Source organism: Carassius carassius, chromosome 28 (genome assembly GCF_963082965.1).
Source record: "Carassius carassius chromosome 28, fCarCar2.1, whole genome shotgun sequence".
NCBI classification, from domain to species: domain Eukaryota; kingdom Metazoa; phylum Chordata; class Actinopteri; order Cypriniformes; family Cyprinidae; genus Carassius; species Carassius carassius.
The window spans coordinates 8,223,395-8,243,049 of NC_081782.1; the positions used below are offsets into that span (position 1 = coordinate 8,223,395).

General features: G+C 38.6%; 1 protein-coding gene across 2 annotated transcripts in view; it reads right to left on the bottom strand.

Annotated features, from left to right (window-relative positions):
- The window catches only part of LOC132107850 (protocadherin-16-like), a 120,620-nt gene that overhangs the window by 24,318 nt on the left and 76,647 nt on the right, over window positions 1-19,655 (bottom strand). For both annotated transcript variants that reach the window (XM_059514151.1, XM_059514152.1), the window contains 3 exons: window positions 1,378-1,566; window positions 516-747; window positions 14-250 (listed from right to left, as the gene is read on the bottom strand). In XM_059514151.1, coding sequence (XP_059370134.1) covers window positions 14-250; window positions 516-747; window positions 1,378-1,566 — 658 coding nt within the window. The remainder of the gene's footprint in view (window positions 1-13; window positions 251-515; window positions 748-1,377; window positions 1,567-19,655) is intronic.

The window sequence follows — 19,655 nt, forward strand, 5'->3', positions numbered from 1 at the left end:
TTAGCTCACCCACCGTTTTTAGTGCTGGCCCGCACAACACCAACTTGTGTTCCACGCAGGGCATCCTCAGAGACCACAAAGAAGTACTGAGCTTGCTCAAACACAGGGGGGGCGACCAGTCCTGCCACTATGCTGATGTTGACCCTGGCATTGACTGGAGCAGTAAGGCCCCCACCATCTTGGGCTGAGACCACCATCGTAATGACTGAGTTTGCCTTTCCATGTAGAGCACGCGACAGTGAAATCACTCCTGAGAAAATGCACACCCAGAAAGTTCCAGTTTCTGAAAATTCAGCTTTGCCATCATTTGCCATTAAAATATCAAACTGTTATTTTAAATTGTAATAAGACTGCTATTCTTACTGTTCTGATCTAGTAAATGTAGCCTTGTTAAGCACAACATTTATTTGAAAACATTTTAAAATACCAACCTTTAAAATTTTTAATGGTAGACACCAACTAAAAATACATCCAAGCTATTAATAACTGAAATTGTGTACTTTTAATAGTCTCACCAGTATCTTTGTTGAGGGTGAAGAAAGGTGAGCTCCCTCCAGGTAAAGTACGATATGTCACTCTGCCGTTATCTCCAGCATCTGGATCGTGAGCAGTCACCTTCAGGACAGAGGTTCCTGGGGTGCTCTGCGTACTCAGGCTCACTGCATAGTTCAGAGGGTAGAACGCTGGTTGATTGTCATTTATGTCTATCAGGTCCACACGCACATAGGCCACTGAACTCAGTCCACCCTAGAAAAACACAACCAAGATTAAATGTTCGTTAGTTCGCTAGCTAGATAACAATACAACCAGCTGATGAAGGCTGACTCCATAGCCTTAAAATCTTAAGTCACAGGAAACATTCACAACTGACTAAAGTAACTATACTAGACAAAATATTTGGATTTTAAAATTTGCAAGAAACACTGAAACACTTCAAAGGCTACTTCTAGGGAGAAATTAGATTGGTTATATTCCCTGTAGAGAACTGCAATCTGCCAAGGGCACAGTGTACATGTGGGATACGGTTCTTGCTGCTAAACATCTTGCCCGCCTGGCATCCCATATGGAGCAAATGGCATGTCAGGAAAAGCCTCAACTTATTAAATATTACAAGCTGATGCTCTTTAGGGGCCAGCTGCCCTTGATTGCTTTAATGTGTCTCCTGAAATTTCCTTTCTTTGACGCCTAGCACTTTAAAGTATTACTTAGGCACAGGATGCTAAAACGCTACTGAAGAATTACTATGCAGGCAATTTTTTCCTTACTGGCTTCCTAAACAGACAATATTTGGTGAACTTCTGAAAATAATCCAGTCACAGGTGATGTCACAATTGAATTGGTGAGGGATGTGGTTGCTGGGAATCACTGAACACTCACCCCATCCACAGCTGTGACGGGGAAGTCGTAGTTGGCTGGTCCCTGGTCACGATCCAGGCTGGTGGTAGTACAGATCTGTCCATCGTGCTTGCCAACGGTAAACTGAGATGGGGTCACACTGCCTGGACCAGAGCCCAGAGAGTAGGAGATGGAGCCAAAAGAGCCGCCATCCGCATCAGTAGCTGTAACCTGGAAGACAAGAGAACACATTAGATTAATGTTTAGCCAAATGTCCCGAAAAGCTTAAGGAGAAAAGCCAGACACTACTTAAGTTTCAATGGTATTTAATCAAAGGTCCTAACCTTTATTTATATTAAACAGTGATTGTCTTTACACCAAATAGAAATAATTATCTAAGAATTGATATCCAACCAGCAGCAGATGACTTTTGTGCGTAGGCTGAGTGTAAAAATAATAATAAAAAAACAAAACAAAGAAATCTCATCATTTTTGAACAATTAAATTACAAATTGAAAAAAGTAAAAAAAAAAACATAACATTAAAAATTATCAAGGCATGTTTGTAATATAGTTTTTTTTCAATATATATATATATGAATAATAATAAATTATATTTATATACTTAAATATATCAATATGGTAATACTTCGATACTACTAAAATCGATACTACTTCGATAATAAAAAAAAAGGTCCAAATGTAAACAAATTATTGAATCTAAGGTTCATTTAAAGCAAGTTCATTAAAACAGCTTGAAATTATTAGAAGAAATGAAACATTCACTGTAAAACTGAGTTGAGACTATACTGTATATTAAAGATTTATGTTAAGTATATAAATGAGTTATTTGATCTTCAGGAAACGTGTCTCAATAATATGTGCTTTGTAATACAATGTTGAATAAAATAAAATAAAAAATCGTTTAAAAAAAGTAGATATTAAAAAATGTAAAAATAGTAAAAATATATTGTGAATATTCAACATACCCTCCAGTTCTAGCTTCAATTAAATTTTTTATATTCTTCATTTTATATTTCAACAACACTCAGTACTTTCCTGTCACAAATAAACCTGTGACTCCACTGAGCAATACCACTGAACACATTTATCTAACTTGGTTCACAGCATTTGGCAATCAAACGCTGCTCTGGTGCTCTGCGGCAGGTACATATACTGCAGTAAACTAAGAGAGCACATGAGAGCACATGGAGAGCTCCTCTGCAACACTTGGGTTTGATCAATCAAGCCAAAAGGAGGGAAGCTACTGGCAGCTAGCAGACATAAAGACTTTCACAGTCACAGCGCACAGCTCAAGAGAGAACATCAGACAGATAAACAAATGGAACGAGAGAGAGAGAAAGAAAGACAGAAAGAGACTTGTATAGAGGTGATGGCTATCTGGGAGAAAATAAAATGCCATTCCACGCAAATACGGAAAGTGAAATTTACTTTCAGCCTCTTATGCATCAAATAAAAGGAAAAATACAGCTTCGGCTGACATTTACCAACTCAAACAACATTACACTTCGGCCATGGGCCGTCTGGAGTGGATGACGGCTGAAACTGTTCAAACAGATCCTGATGACATTGAGATGAGGGTATCTGAGTCTGAGATCGAGTTCTGGCAGAGGCCATGGAGCAAGTGTAGGAAAAATAATCATCATGAAGACGAGAAGTCTCAGCCCACAGCGGAGAGATGTTCAACCTTTTAACCATCCAAGCCTCTGAAGCAAACCTTGATATTTTACAACCGAGGGTGGGGGGGGGGGGGGGTCACAATATTCATAAACACCACACTACCTATCTTTATTCCCCTCATGATGGCTTGATAGAAGTTTGCCCCTTGAGGCCTGAACAGCGAGAGCTTGAAGTAACAAACCATGGAAGAGGCGGTTTGACCAAGGATCTGCTTCATGGACAAAGCCATTTTCCATAAAAGCCTGGCTTGGGCAGAGCGAGCTGGGAAATGTCTGGGGGACTTGTGGGTCTCAATGTAATCCAACTAAAGAGCTCTAAAGCAACACTGTAAGATAAATATTTCCTCTTGGTCACAGAGCTGCTTGAACAGAAAAGGAAGCATGTTGGTCACAATAAGAAATCATGTATTTATTACTGTACTCAACAAGCCATCTTTAAAACATGTGTCAGCTTGACTATACGTATGGTACATGCAATAAGTCGATGGAAAACAATCTGTATTAAGCACGTAAAAGCTTCAAAGGTAGAGGACTGAAACCAGAAGTGGGATAGAGTTTCTTTTTCCATCTCGCCAACAAAAAGGATTTAAATAAAGTGGCTTCTCAAAAATGGGGAGAAACCCAAGCTCATAATTTTTTAGAGTGTGTTTGAATATGCGGTGAGATGCCAGTAATAATGATGACTGATTGAATGATTGTCTTTTTGGGTCCTGAGGGGGCACCTAAAGTGCATGCAAACACAAAAATACGCATATACGTTTCACACACACACAGGAGCTGAGGGATTTGGGGATGTACTGTTCAAGACCTGGGATGCCTTTGCCAGTATAGCAGTTCATAAGAAGTTTAGTGGAATCTCAATCTTGACTGAATCATAAGTGGGTCAAAGAGTGCTTGCGCTGCTTTTCTCGAAATCTCTGCTAAATCCTCTGTGCTTTTCTTCACCTTAACTCAGGAAGACACGTACACTCAGACACGCCAACAGCACACAAGAGCTAGTCCTAGATGACCTCAAAAACGGACTTTCACCCAATAAATTTCTTAACTCATCTCAAAAGTAATAAACACTACATCAAAGTTTTTTAAAAAAGCTAAAATGTGTAATTTCTGCACCACTGAAGTGAATTCCAAACTTCAAAACACATCCTCTCCCTCTTACATAAGTTGGAAAAACTAATAGTCCTGCCCCCAAACTCAATTCATTGGTTGAGCCAATGTTACTGCCTTAGGATACTCAACAAACAGAGGTTTGGTCTTTAAGTTAAGTGTGGTTTAAATGTCATACATAATTTCTTTTCAGGGTGTGAAAGTGAGGCAAGAGTGAGGACATTGGACACATTTTGGAGCTCTAACAGTTCCCTTGTCTCTCTCTCCTTGTGCGAGTAAAAGATGCGAACTGCCCTGAGCGAGCCAAGCGAGACTTTGGCTGGTCAAATTGTTACTGAGAAACAAGCCAAAGGAATCCAATGCTAACTTGTAGAGTTTTGTGGTTCACCCACTGTTCTTCTTGACTCCTTTCTGGGGAGAAAAAGAAACATTCAAGTAAGCGAACATAAGATTAATAAGGAGAAAAAATAGAGTTGTCCAGTTCTTGTTAGTTTTTGCTAATGCAATGGATCTGGTTTCACTGCATTGGGTTCTCTCAAGGCTACACAGCTCATTTAGTGACTAATGTATAACTGAGAGACCTGACTGATGCTTTCCCAAGAGGAACTGCTGTATATGACAACGAAGGTTTTTGATTTGCTAATTGAGCACCTTGGAATGAAAATGCACAGCTTTTACTTGGATGTCTGTAAAATGTCTTTCGACAAACCACTGACTCAAGGTCACCTGTAAGTTGGTCATTTGATCACAATATTGCTTGGTTTTGTGATTGATAGAGGACTATGAAACTGTTCTGTGGAACAATTTCCATGCAAATGAAGTTCAAGATCTATCATCCAACAATGTTACAAGATAAGTAGATTTGTTGCGTATAGCTCATTTAGCATGCAGAACTGCTTCATTTAATTCTGTGGCACATTCCTATTCAAACAAACCATCTTACAGCATTGCTTTCGCAAAGCCTGTTCTGTACAACTGATCTTCCCAGTGAAGACATCAATAAACATAAAACCAAAGATTACATCAGCCAAACACAGACAAAACCCCCAAATAACAGCGGTACAAGACAGCGAGTTGGTGTAACTTGGCACTGGGGTCATCTGGAGCGACGTCTCTTATACAAACATGACATGGGGAGAGTACAGTGGTGACTTTGCTTAAATAACAAGCAACCCACAGAGTGATCCAACTGAAACAGCATGATCTCACGTAAAAGAGCTCAGTTTCAAACATCTTGCCTTCTTTGCAGCTAATGTCAAGAGCTTTGACTGAAAGAAATAGTTGTTTTTAATTTAAATGTTACACAAACTTGCAGCAAGTTCCACATATGGGAACTGTGGTTAAGTTGGGAAACTATAAAAGGCTAAAACACAATACAGCAACTAACAAAAGTTAAAGAAACAGTTCACTCAAAAAGAAATGGCTCAATTTCAAAGCAGATATTTGCAGAACAATGAAATTAGTGGGGTCTGAGACTGTCAAACCACAAAAAAAGGACCAAAAAGCATTTGACAAAAGCACTGTAAAAGCCGTTACCAACTATAATGTGTCTAATGCAGAGTTTGATGAAAACAGAAAAAGTAGCAATGCTAAAAGACAAAAGTTAAGACAATATAAGTGATTAAACTTGGCTAAACTTTTAAACAAATAAAATCCTTGCCTATGTAGTGATTAACAAACTGACAAAAAGTAAGCACCTCACACAACATTATGCTGTACATTAACCAAATACATAACCAAACATACATTTGTAAAATACCAACTCTATTGGGAGGTCTAATTTATTTTTGCGAATTAGACTGTTTGGATGAATCTTTTCAATGAATTAAAGAAAATGATTCACCATATATTCTGTAAATATAAGACTGAAATTATTAAATGATGACAAGATTTCAATTTGGGGGTAAACTGACCAACCAAGGCCTCTAGTTTAAAAGTGGTGTTTAAATACAGGTTACTGTCTGAAATCTAGAGTTAATATCAAAAGTCTCTCAGTTTAAGCCACAATATGGCTTTCATATTTTCAATCTGGTGCTATATCTCATTTCATTCCAACGCAGGGAAGATAAGAGATCAAACAGAAAACAGCACATTCTTTTCTCAGAAGGATACTTACAGACAAAGCCAAGAACACCATAAACATACTATGCTCCCAAAAATTTCAATACAGCATTTTATTGAAGCTATCATTCACATCATATGACTTCAGACAGACTAAAACTGCACACTGATGAACGATTCCCAAACCCACGGGAGGACATGCACGGACAATGACTGATGGATAGATACAAATATGAAAACAGGGACTGAGTAAAAATAGAGATGGATGGAAGTGTAAAGAGAGCGCTGAAAGGGGACAGAAAGACATGGACTGATATATATTGAAGGACATGCTATGAGTTATTACAGCTGTTTATTGAGCCATCTCTCCCTTTTGTTTTTCTTCTTGGCATGACTTCAGAGAGCTGAGGACGAGGGGGAAACGGGATACCTCCTACTACTTTCTGGCCCACTTGACCGGCGGCCGAGTGAAAGCCGCACATCCCTTCGGCTCATTACAGCCACAGAGCTGAAGCATCTGACATGTAACATGTCTTGCTTCTTTAAGACCGAGACTACAAAAACAAATCTATGAGTGAGCATTCTTTGTTTTATCCATGTTGCAAATTTATTTTATGTAATGTTATTTTATTGTAGCCTCTAGGGAAACTGAAGTGGCTCTTTTATAAAATATAATAAATGACATGGTGTTTAGAACACCCCGAAAAAATGTTATGACATATTTCTTTTTCTAGTATTCAATATGCCTTATGACTGGGAGCGAAAGGTTATTATTATTTAACAGCAACATGTTTACATTTTTTTTATATTACATATTTTTTTTTAAGGTATATCTAAGGCTATGTTTAAAGTTGCACGTTTTAGTTTCAAAATGCATAACTTTAGTTATGGTTACACCATTCATTTACAATACTCGGGCTATTTTCAAACCTCGAAAACTGAGACTTTTAAAAATGCTATCTATCTATCTATCTATCTATCTATCTATCTATCTATCTATCTATCTATCTATCTATCTATCTATCTATCTATCTATAATTTATTGACACATATGCTGTTCCAAAGCCATGTGACTTGCTTTCTTCTGAAATATCAAAGGAAATATTTAATGAATGTCTGACTGAATGATGAATGGAATTGTTCGCCTGCTTCTTCAGTGCAAAAGTTGCAGTCCTGCCACCTCTGAGCTGAAGAGTACTGGATGGCAGTCAATAGAATAGCTAATAGTGGTCATCATGATTAAAGTATAAATGATTACATTTTGGGTTGTGTTTTAGGCTAAACCAGTTGAAACATGTATTGCTTTAATCATTGAGGTGAGTTATGATGTACACTGCCACTGTACTTAATGCAGGGATATTCATTAAATTATCTCATTTTGTGTACGAAAAAGTTGTATGGGTTTTAAATGAGATGACGTAATTAAACAATGGCAAAGTTTATCACAGTTTTTTCTGACAATCACATCTTCCAATAAGCTATCCCGCTGTCAAAGCAGCTTACAGCTTGATAAAACATAACAGATTCACTGCATTCACTCACTGCCAAGAGTTGCTCAAAAATCACCAATGGACGTCCATTTGGACAAAAACAGCAAATAACACAACACAGACACGTGTTATGAAACATACCAGATGCATTCTCTGCGTAGTGAATTTTTTATGACGCGCTTACATGTGACTGGCAGTAACCCCAAAGGTCACCGTGACCTGCATCTACTGCAAAGTTACACCTCAGAACAAGCTGTCAATGGGCGCAATATGGCGGTTTCATATTAGCAAACATCACTTGTACATATTTCCTTCCTTTTGAGTAATGGATCGGGTATGACATCATCGGAGCGCTCCTCCAGATCTGTGAAGTATACGCGGCATTCTCCAGATGTCCATTAAAAGGGATCTGCAGTATAATGGGATGCCTGTAAAACATCATATACATGTCAAGATCACTGAGCACACTAATTAATTCTTCATGCAAGAAAGCTGGGCTCCATCCAGGTCCAAGCTCCCCGCCAGGACACTATCATCAGGAAATGTCCAGAAAGAGTCAAAAAGTCTTGGGTTGAAAGAAGCAGCTGACACGGACAGGTCATGTTTCGCATTTTTATCAGATGCAGACTCGTATTCTGGTAGTTGACCGCAATTTATGTCAGGTACGGTGTAAATGTCAGAATTTTGGATGTAAATATTGAGGTTGGAAGAATTTTGAAAGGTGTTGGTTTCTAAAATAACACCGCTTCAAGCTTTTTATCTCTGGCCTTGACGGTGACGGGGAGGGGTAGCAGCAGGTATTTTCGGCTGGGGTAAGGTGCAGATTTTTGGCAGAAGATCACAGAAGGGCCAATTCAGCATAAAGAGGACTAATGACACCAGGAGGACGGGTGCAGAGGGACTATAGAGTACAGTTTCCCCATTTTCTCTCATGTCTCCATAACTGTGAGTGTTTGTCTTTCATCTGGCTTCCACAGCTGGAGGTGATTTAGGCATCAAACCGTGTACAGAGAAAAGTGATAGATTGGGGATATCAGAGAGGAGAAGCAGAGACAGAGGGGTTAATGGCTGCAAGAGGAGTTATGGCCTCAAAATGGACTATGGGTAATAATAACTTGATGTGCTTTCAGAGAATGTGACATTCAGATAAATGTTTGAAAATGCACTTGACTAAACACTGATGTGCTGACAATGTCTGCGCAGTTTAGTCAAGAGATCAAATTAGACTAAAAATGAAAATTCTGTCAGTAATTATTCTCTCTCATGATGTTCCAAAACCAGAGGCAGTTTTTGTCCCCCCAATAAACACAAAAATATTCTTTTAGCTCTTTCCATACAACGATTTCATAACAGATTCACAACGAGCATGTCCATTAGGCTCTAAAAAGATCAAAAACCTAAAAATATCTTAACAGTAGTCAAGTCAATATATATACTGTATATATAATTTATATTATAATTTATTACACACAAACTTTTTTATCATATTACATTATAGTATATCAGACAGACCAGCTTTTGATTCATTTATTTTTTATAGGCAGGTTATCTACTTGTATAAAATGTTTTTAAGAGCTGGCTGTTTACTATTGACCTCTCTGGTCTACTAAAGCTCAGAGTGAGCAGGAAGCCAACACTATCAAAACTAAGACTTGTGCCACCTCTGACAAATCTTCCCCTTGAGAATTAAAAGAGCAAGAATTTCCAGTGGTCATTTTAACAGGAAAAATAAACATGCCAAAAGCACCTCTGGAAATGTACGCCGGGTGACCCTTTGCACTGACCCCATCACGCCTTACGTCTCAGAAGAAGCTCTGTGCTAGAGTCCCAATCACTGTCAGTTCATTTTTGAAATGCCACACAAGAGACACGGCTCTTTTACGTTTTCACACAAGCATGAAAGCACATGTTTTTGTTAAAAAACCAGAAAAGGAAATGGTAAAATCATATGAGATGGTGATTGTTTTGAACAACAACCTGCTAAGCGGATGTGCATATTGATGTTTTAATAAATGCATAAAATAAAATGTAATAAAATACATACTAAAAAAATAATACAATGATTTAATTTATTGATTAATTAATTCTTATTATTTTTTTGACCACCCTAATTTGGAAAAATGGGCCAAATAGCTTATTTATTTCAGGCATATTGTTGACCAATGTTGCCTTTGAAACTGTAAACCAACTCCACTCTTTAGAAACTTGAATGAACCCAGATAAATTGCACTGAGAGTTTAGTGGGATGCTGAAGGGATGTCAGCAAAGATTGAATAATGCGAACCATGCTCGCTATGGGATCTAACGGTACTGATGTGGCTTATGGCACCGCTCTGCTGGTCAATAACTCCCTCGCAGGACTGCTTGCACAAACGCAACACGCACACGGTAGCAAATTCCACCCGCAGGCCTGCTGCCTGGCACCCGTGTTGGATGGGTTGTTGAGAGGCCAGTTGCAGAGAACAGCAGGGATTTTCCGATGGATTGTGGCCGTCGCACGCCTTCCTTGAAAAAAGTCAGAGAGCACAGCTTTTATACAGGTCAAATGTAGTACGGGCCAGTGCTTTTTAAGTATGATAGTGGTAAAATTGTCTGTGGCTTACATGAAAATACATGGAATGTAAGTAGACTTGACAGTATGCACATATCATTTGAGTACAAGGTATATTGCTTTCAGTTCATTGTCATTTTAGATGCTGGTCAGTAGGAGTCACTGGCCACATCACTCATAAATGTCCTCAAGGCAAATGCTAATAGCACTTCTCCTGAACTCAGTATGGCCTGGTATTAATATTGCACGCACAGCACAGCAGAGGGAGCCAGATCAGGCTGTCCACAGGTTGATTGTTTCAAAGTGATCTGTGAGTGGCTACTGACAGTGTAATAATTTGCATATTCCTAGCCTGGAGATTATGGGTTTGCATCTAATGGAAAGGGAGGTACTTTTTCCACAATTTTATTTTCCCTCTTTTCCTGAAATACTGAGCAATATGAAAATTTGACATTTCTATTAGCAGACTCAAATATATTTCCTTAAAAAATATCTCCTAAAAAAAAACTATTTTGGTGTAGATTTTTGCATTTTTACTTAAAAAATGTAAAAATTATTATATAGTATCTATCTATCTATCTATCTATCTATCTATCTATCTATCTATCTATCTATCTATCTATCTATCTATCTATCTATCTATCTATCTATCTATCTATCATTACCATAAATACACACATATGGACCAAAGTGGACTTTATTTGAAACACTCAACCACTCATCTGTTTCCATTATGCCATTCCATTATCAGCTTATACACTTTATATACAGTATACTGCATCTGTTTTTGAGTGTGTTTTTGAGTTATAGCAATCATGATCGTGTTCTCCTCCTAAAGATGCATGAATGCTGGGTTGCTGTCATGGCCAGATGTCTTTGATTTGTTCATGGTTGTTTCCAATTTGTAAATCAACTTTCAAAGCATACATTTATGAGAAAACAAACAAAATCAACAATGCCCACAAAAAAAATCCTCCATGGCATGGGTCTTATTTATTGAAAAACAGCTATTGTGAGTTTAAAGGAAAAATAATACGGAACTATAAACATGTCAAGTAAGGTATGAATTTAAATGTATTTCAATCAAAAAGACCTACTACAATAGATCTGATGTTTTGACTTTACAGCTGTCATCAAACACGTAATTCCAACAAACCAATAACTACAAATTTAAAACTATGGTGTATAATTTGACTCAAAATGTGTGATGAGAACAGACCACACAATATCACACAAGCTTAAGATGAAAATCTCACAGACAATGTAAAAAACAACTGCATATTCTATAAAAATGTAGTTTGTAATATCTTTTTGCCACTTTGTTGTTTGAAATAGTGAAAAAAGCTTGTATTGCTTACTCACGTGTCGTTCCATATGCACTAACCTCTAGGCTCAAAATATTTCTATTCACATCTGAAATCATCGACTTCTTACAACCTCTATAGAAATGCTCCCTGAGCAGGAAAAATTCCACGATTCTATTGTTTTTACATGACACTCTGAAACAATAAGATCCTGAAATGGGATGCAGTAAACTCTTGCCTTCTCTCTGTGGCTGTAGGCACTTCATGGTCCAGATACATATGACAATGGAAAGGTGCTTTACTGTTGCATAGGGACCTGGAAACCACTTCACAAACACGCTCTTTAATTTCAGCAGGCTTTAATCACAGTCTCTGCTGGAGAGAAAGCACTCACTTGCCTCAAGCTCATCACAAACTGGCACACTGAGATCAGCTTGCTGCATAGTATGGGAATGGAAACTTCTATTTACACCACAATTCTGTTTAAAAGCCCATTTGGTTTTGGTTTCTTCTGTGCAGACTTTTTTGTAAAATATTTAGTGGGTTTTCATACAATGGAGTCCAGCGTTATTTAAGACCTCATTGACTTTGATAACATGGACAAAAACATTCTTATAAATACCAGAGGTGGAAAGAGTACAAAAATATTCTACTCAAGTAAAAGTACCATTACATTAATGAAATTTTACTTAAGTACAAGTAAAAGTACCAGTCTAAAAATCTACTCAAGTAAAAGTAAAAAGTAGCTCATTTAAAATTTACTCAGAGTAAAAATTACTTAGTTACATTTTAACAGTGGGAGGGAGTCAAAAATGGGACAGGCCAAGGGTGTCAAACTCAGTTCCTGGAGGGCCACAGTCCTGCACAGTTTAGATTTAACCCTAATTAAACACACCTGATCTAGCTAATCTAATCATTTAGGTTTATTTGAAAACTACAGGATATGTGTGCTGGAGCAGGGTTAGAACTAAACTCTGCAGGGCTACGGCCCTCCAGGAACTGAGTTTGACACCCCTGGGATAGGTCTATTAATCTCAAACTAGTTGTTTTTAATTAAAGGAATCAGTTATTTAGAATAATAAAACATTTGGGCTGTTACCAGGCAAATCAGTATCAACAAACTCATCTTTTAATGCAGAGGAAATGCAGAATATTCATTGGAAGTGGCATTTAGATGTATTACACTGTTTAGTGCAGGACAAGAATGCATTTAACCTGCAGTTACAAATGCATGAATAATGTTTTGATATACAAGACATAAAATGTTGAATAATCATTTGAAATTATAAGAAATTAATTATTTAAAAAAATCAAAAGATACTTTAAATGTGAAATTAAAATGGCCAGTATGTGTCAGCAAGTCACTGTTAATAAGTGAGTCATTGCGACTGAACCGAATCATTTAAACGGTTGATTCATTCAGGAACGAAACACTGTCACGTTGCTCAGAGATGCAAAACTGTGCTTTGGTGGCTGTGTTTGGAATTATTTTCTGTTGTAGAAATAGAGCTAAAAAAGGCTATATGGTGTCTAAAACGCAAGTCTCTTAATTAGCTTACCTCTACATTCTTGCGAAGGGTTGATGTCTTGTCGAGATTTTATAAGCTGCTAGTTTGGTCTTCCTAGGCAAGGACAGCTTACACTGCATAATAGAGCATACATATGGCCAGGGGTTCACTTCATTTCCTTCGAGTTCAACTTCAGAATATGACGGAGTTTCGTTTTCAGCTGTGTCTGCACCACTAACGCCTGTTTTGACCGTCTGCATCTTTCTTGTGATTTTAGCGCCAGTTTGCCCTCCTGCCCATTATTTACTGACGTAGTTTCCAGTGAGCCATTTTTTTTTTTTTTACTCCGTAATTAATGTGTTTTAAAATGTAGCGAAGTACAATACTTTAAACAAAATATACTTAAGTAAAAGTAAAATTACAGATTTAAAAAATTACTTTAAAAAGTATTAGTACACAAAAAAGCTACTCAATTACTGTAACGCGAGTAAATGTAATTCGTTACTTTCCACCTCTGATAAATACATTATTTTGGGTTTCACTGACAAAAGTAAGTCACAGTTATGCTAACATGGCATGAGAAATCATATAATGTTCAGTAAATAAACTGAGTATACAGCTAAATGAAGTGCCAACTGTTAAACAAACAGCTGGTTTTTATCCAAATGATGAAATATATTTAATATGTTCAATATATTAAATATATTGAATATATATCAGGGGTATCACTGTTATCTAAAACTTTGAAAAACATTTTGTTTTACTGAAATAAAGCTGAAATAAAATAAAGTGTAAATAGATGAAAAACTAACAAAAATGAGAAATGTTCCCTATTTAGTTTAGTTTGAGTTGAAACACTAAAACTGATAAAAGCTGAAACTATAAATAAAAAATGAAAGCTAAACAGAAGTGTTAAAAATAATAATAAAAACTCAAACTCAAACAAAAAAAAGTAAAAAAAAGCTAAAATCTAAAAATAAAACCTAATTAAAATAATTATTAAAAACTATAATCATAAAAAAACTACACACACACACAAATAAATAAATACCTTATTCTTTACATAAGACTCATATTCCTCATTTTCTCCAAGATTCATATAACATCTTGTATTTATTTTCCTTCATTAAAGTGCCCCTATTATATCATTTCCTTCCTGCATTCGTTCGAAGCAGTTTTAAGATTCAATCTCTCTAAACCCCTCCTTTCTGTAAGCCTACTCTGCTCTCACTGGTCAGATGGACCAGTCTGTTGTGATTTGTTCTACCCTGTACAGCGTGTGTCAGAAACAATACTCCCATTTGCCACAGTTCCGTAATTTGATATAAACGTCTAATATTTATCATACTTACAGGTTGTGAGTCAGCTAGTCCAAATAAACTGGGTACTGAGCCATCTTTCAAGAGCAAGTGCTTTGTGAATCCCACATTGAATTCCCCAAGATTAGAGAAGCAGTTGTCAGTAAAAAGACGTGTTCAAGGGTGAGTCAAGTTTTCGTGGCCGGCCAACATAGAATGGGAATGGAAATGGGATTTGAATTACTAATGACTCATTTACACTGTTCGGAGATGATTCTTTCTTTTTGGAGACAATAACTTTATTTATTGCGCACTTTTGGCTTTGCAACTTTGCAGATTGCTGCATTACACACTGCATGAAAGGCAGTATAATAGATGGTATAATGGGGCACTTAAAATTTTCAGTTGTCGTTACCCATTCCAAGGTTCTTTTATCCTGCCTGTCCATCATTTTCCCCTCATCTTTTAATCTCAAAAACAATATATTTGTGATTACAGTGCAATAACAACCCCTAAAGATTTGTTAAGATCTGAACCAGCAACGTTTGGTACAGAGGGCCATTATTGTGTGTGGCAGGCCGGACGCAATCATTTTAAAATAACTGTTTAGGTCACACAGTTAATATCAGCTCTCTGGAGCCGTCCCTATAAACACATATGGGCCCGTGCCACTGGCCGATAAACACAGCTTTCTGTGAGGCCCGCTGGGGCTGCTTACTGGCATGTGCCAAGCCATTCTATGATGCTCAGACGACTGTTTTTAGATCAGTGGGACGGTCCCAGCGGCGGTCATTCCTCCTCCGGTTCAAGCCAGGGTCGAGTATAGAAAACACACAGTTTGGTGAAGGAGACGGCACAGCTAGAGTGTGTTTAGATAAATTTATTCGGTTTCGCTGGCACTTGTTCGCGCAAGTAAACAGACTATTCATTTAGCAGCCTACACATGGTCACTAGAGGAATAATGACCTCTGTGAAAATGACAGTGAAGTTGCTTTTAAAAGCGATGCAAAAAACTGAATCTGTTGGGCCAAGTCAGTAGACATCCTGAAATAAAAAAACATGCAATAGAGATTCACAGTTTCTTATAGCTTGGAATTTATTAATGTTTGGCATATTATAATAAGTGACACGAATCTGGGTGGTGTACATTATGACAGATGAAGTGATTAATGCACATCTGTATATACAAAATCGTTTGAAAATGAACAAAAATATAATAAAATCTCTTCTCAGATATAAAATAATTAAGCTGTCTGCATCAACGCACCCATTTATTAACTTTTTCAAGTTACACTAGGAAATATTTAACTTAAGCCTAAACATTTATAATGATGAGTGATCAGATTGTAACTTATGCAACTGTCACGTAAATACAAGCACACTTCTTTCATTAAATAGAGTTAACTGCATAAATATATTGTAAAATAAGCTGTAAATAATATATAGCATTGAGAGGAGACAAATAAATCACTCTCTTGACAAATAAATCCAAAAAACAAGAGGTAGCCTATCAACAACTGTATAGTTTGATGCATTCTCTCTTATTTTCAGTCATCCAAGTTTCACTGTATTGGCAGACAGAGAGTTTAGCCTATGCTATGTGTTATCTTCAGGGTTTTTTTTTTTTTTTTTTTTGCCACAATGCATTTTTCGCACTCATGAAGAGCTCCAAAAGCTCAGAGACAGAGTTTGTGCTTCAGTACCTGCCAATTATTCCATCCCTTGCTAAAAAAAACAGTCTAAGATGGTTTACCAGACTTAGATGGTCTCTCAGTCTGGTTTGAGGGTTTTAAAGGAGTTTTGGAACTGACCAACCAGCTAGAAATTAGTCTGCCAGATCTAGAGATCTACTTAAATCAGCTAAGATCAGCAAAACTCTTGAAGCTGCACTCACTGGTTGAAGATGTCAACATTACATCATTGGTAAGATAAACAAATTGTTTAGTGCTGTGGTAACACACACACGACTCTGTGTTATGTTATACAGAACCAGTGTTCTGGTCCAGCTGCTTCAGGCAGATCCCAGCCGCTTCTTCAGAGAGAAAACAAAAAGAAATGGCGTGTGTTTTCTCACGAAACAACAGCTGGTGCCCAGATATAACTGCTATTTCTCGGTTATGGGGTTTTTCATCATGTGGGATTTCAATCATTTTGGTATGAAGACAGCTCTATCTTAAAGGGATACGTTATCCAAAAAAATACAAAAATGATATAATGACTTACTCACCCTCATGTTCTAATCCTGACTGTATCTCATCTATCGAACACAAAAGAAGATATTTTCATCAAACTTGGCATCCAAAACAATACTGAACCCCATTGATTTTCACTGTATGAACAAATAAACAATTAAAATTAATTACATATGTGTGCTGATCAGGGTTATCATAGTTAACTAAAACCAAAACCATGAAATAAATGTAAGCTGAAATAAAAATACTGGTGGAGAGGAGACAGAGGGATGAAGCCAATCAGCGGATATGGGGATTGTTAGGAGGCCATGATGGTCAGAGGCCAATATCATTTCATCTATTAATTTTCAAATTTGCATTTGATTTAACTTTGTTCACTAAAATAACAAAAAAAAAAATTATAAAACCTATATAGACATATTAGAAAAGCTATAATAAAAACACAAAACTAAAAAAAAAATCTAATATCCCAAGAGATTTAATTTATCTATTATACCATTTATAACCCTAACCTAACCCTAACCCTAGAAAAGCTATAATAAAAACACAAAACTAAAAAAAAAAATCTAATATCCCAAGAGATTTCATTGATCTATTATACCATTTATATAGTTTTGTTCGCTTGGCTGTTTCCTTATGGAAGTCCAGAAACTTGTCAAGTTTTTCGTCAGGTGTCTATTTTAATTATACGATGTCATTACGTTGCTGTCTTGCCACCAGCCAATCGCTGAATTGCTGATCGTGGTTTCGAATATCAATACATCTGCCCTTTCCAGGGAACACGACAACGCACACTAACCTAATCCAGATATTTTTATTAAGTCCGCAAATTCATTTGAAGAACTCTTGTTACTGGTGTAACCTTGGTTCTATGAATAGTGGAAGACCGCCAGAGACGGTCGAACATAGTGGAAGGGAGTCGCATCTCGTGAGCCATATCGAGAAGCTATATCCGCTTTGTTCACGTCACGGTCGTTCTCTGTAGTCATTCTCTCAATCCGAGTGACCAGAGACTCTGGCGGTCTTCCACTATTCATAGAACCAAGGTTACACCAGTAACCAGCATTCTATTTCACTGTTACAGACCGCCAGAGACGGTCGAACATAGTGGAAGACGAATACAACCAAGTCACGAGGCCACTCACTTAGACACTGTCCGCTAACACCAGAGAACTAACCAAAGGAATAGGGGCCACATTGATTCTGTAGAATCTTGTGAACGTGCAAGGGGACTTTCATGTAGCCGCTGCACATATTTCAGAAAGGGGCACCCCACGTAGTGCTGCCCAAGAAGTAGCCACTGACCGGGTTGAATGGCATTAAATAGATGCTGGAACTGTCCGACCAGCTGAATTATATGCCTGTCCAATGGTATCCACCACACAATGAGACAACCTTTGCTTTGACAAGGGTGGGCCTCTCTGACAGGCATCAAAACGGACAAACAGTTGATCAGTGGTACGCCATGAAGCAGTCTTCAACACATACTGTTGCAATGCTCTCACTGGACACACAGCTGTCCGGGAAGCCTCTTGATTAAACGCCGCAAGCTGAATGGGTTGGTTCACAAAGCGATCAGACAACACTTTAGGTTGGAAAGCTGGATTCGGCCAGAGTGTAACCTGATTGTACTCAGGCCCCCATCTGAGACACTGTGGACCCACCGAGAGAGCATAAAGCTCACCTACTCTTCTGGTTGATGTTATAGCCAAGAGAAAAGCAGTCTTCATCGAAAGACTCCTAATATCAGCTTGTTCAAGTGATTCATAAGGTGGTAAACACAGGCTGTTAAGCACCACCTGAAGATCCCACTGGCTATGCATTATCCGTGCCGGTGGATTAAGACGTATTGCTCCCTTAAGGAAAGCCACCACCAATTTTTCCGCACCAATCGATATCCCCCCTAAGGGGTTACGATGTGCTGACAAGGCCGCCATGAATACCCTTAGAGTTGCTGGGGAGCGCCCAGTGTCCAATAAATGTTGTAAGAATTCCAACACTGAACTGATGAAACAAGTGACTGGGTTAACAGACCGATCTGTACACCATGAAACAAAGATCTTCCATTTACTGGCATAAGTGCCACTTGTTGATGGGGCTCTTGGATTCATGACAGTGTTCCTCACATCTGAGGAACACTGTGAGAGCTCCTGCTCAACCCCAGGGGCCATACACATAGACCCAATTTGCCCGGTGAGGGGTGCCAAAGTTCCCCCGTTCATTTGTGACAGTAGATCCTTCCGAACTGGCAATGCTTGTGGTGGGCTGGTCGTAAGAGCCAACAGCAGACTGAACCATGGTCTCGCTGGCCAGCAGGGTGCCACTAGAATAAGCCTGTGTCGTCTCACCTGCACACGCCTCAGCACAGGCCAGAGAAGTGGAATTGGAGGGAAAGCATAGAGGAGGAGGTCCGGCCAGTCGTGGGCCAGGGCAACCTGATCCCTGCTCTTCCTGCTCCGCGAACCACAGCGGACAATGTGTCGTCTTTCGGCTGGCAAAGAGGTCGACTGCTGCGGTCCCATAAATTCTCCAAACTGACCGAACTACCGCCTTGTGCAGACACCAGTCCCCTGGCTTTGGACCCAATCGAGAGAGAGAGTCTGCCACCTTGTTGCAGTGACCGGGAATGTGTGCCGCTCTGATCGACAGGAAGTGCTGGTTTGCCCACAACAGCAGCACTCGTGAAAGTTGAAGGCAAGGTAGAGATCTCGTGCCCCCTTGGTGATTGATTAAAACACCACTGTGGTGTTGTCGGTGCAGACCAGGATGTGCTTCCCTGATAATTCCTGTCTGAAGTGTCTTAGGGTGAAAAGCAATGCCCACATCTCTAGGATGTTGATGTGAGATGTCGTCTGCTGCAAGGTCCAAGTCCCCTGCACGCCCTGGTGTTGCCACAGCCCTCCCCATCCGGAGAGAGAGGCATCTGTTGTCACCACTTCCCTGCGTGATGGGGGTGGTCCCATTGGTACACCCCCTGTTGAAATTTTTCCCGTCTCCAAAGCCTCAGGGAGACAGAGCAACTGGTTGTCACCAAAACAAGGCTATGTCGGTTGTGAACTATTGGTTGTGGCTATCAGCCAACGCTGAAAAGGACGAAAGTGTAACAGCCC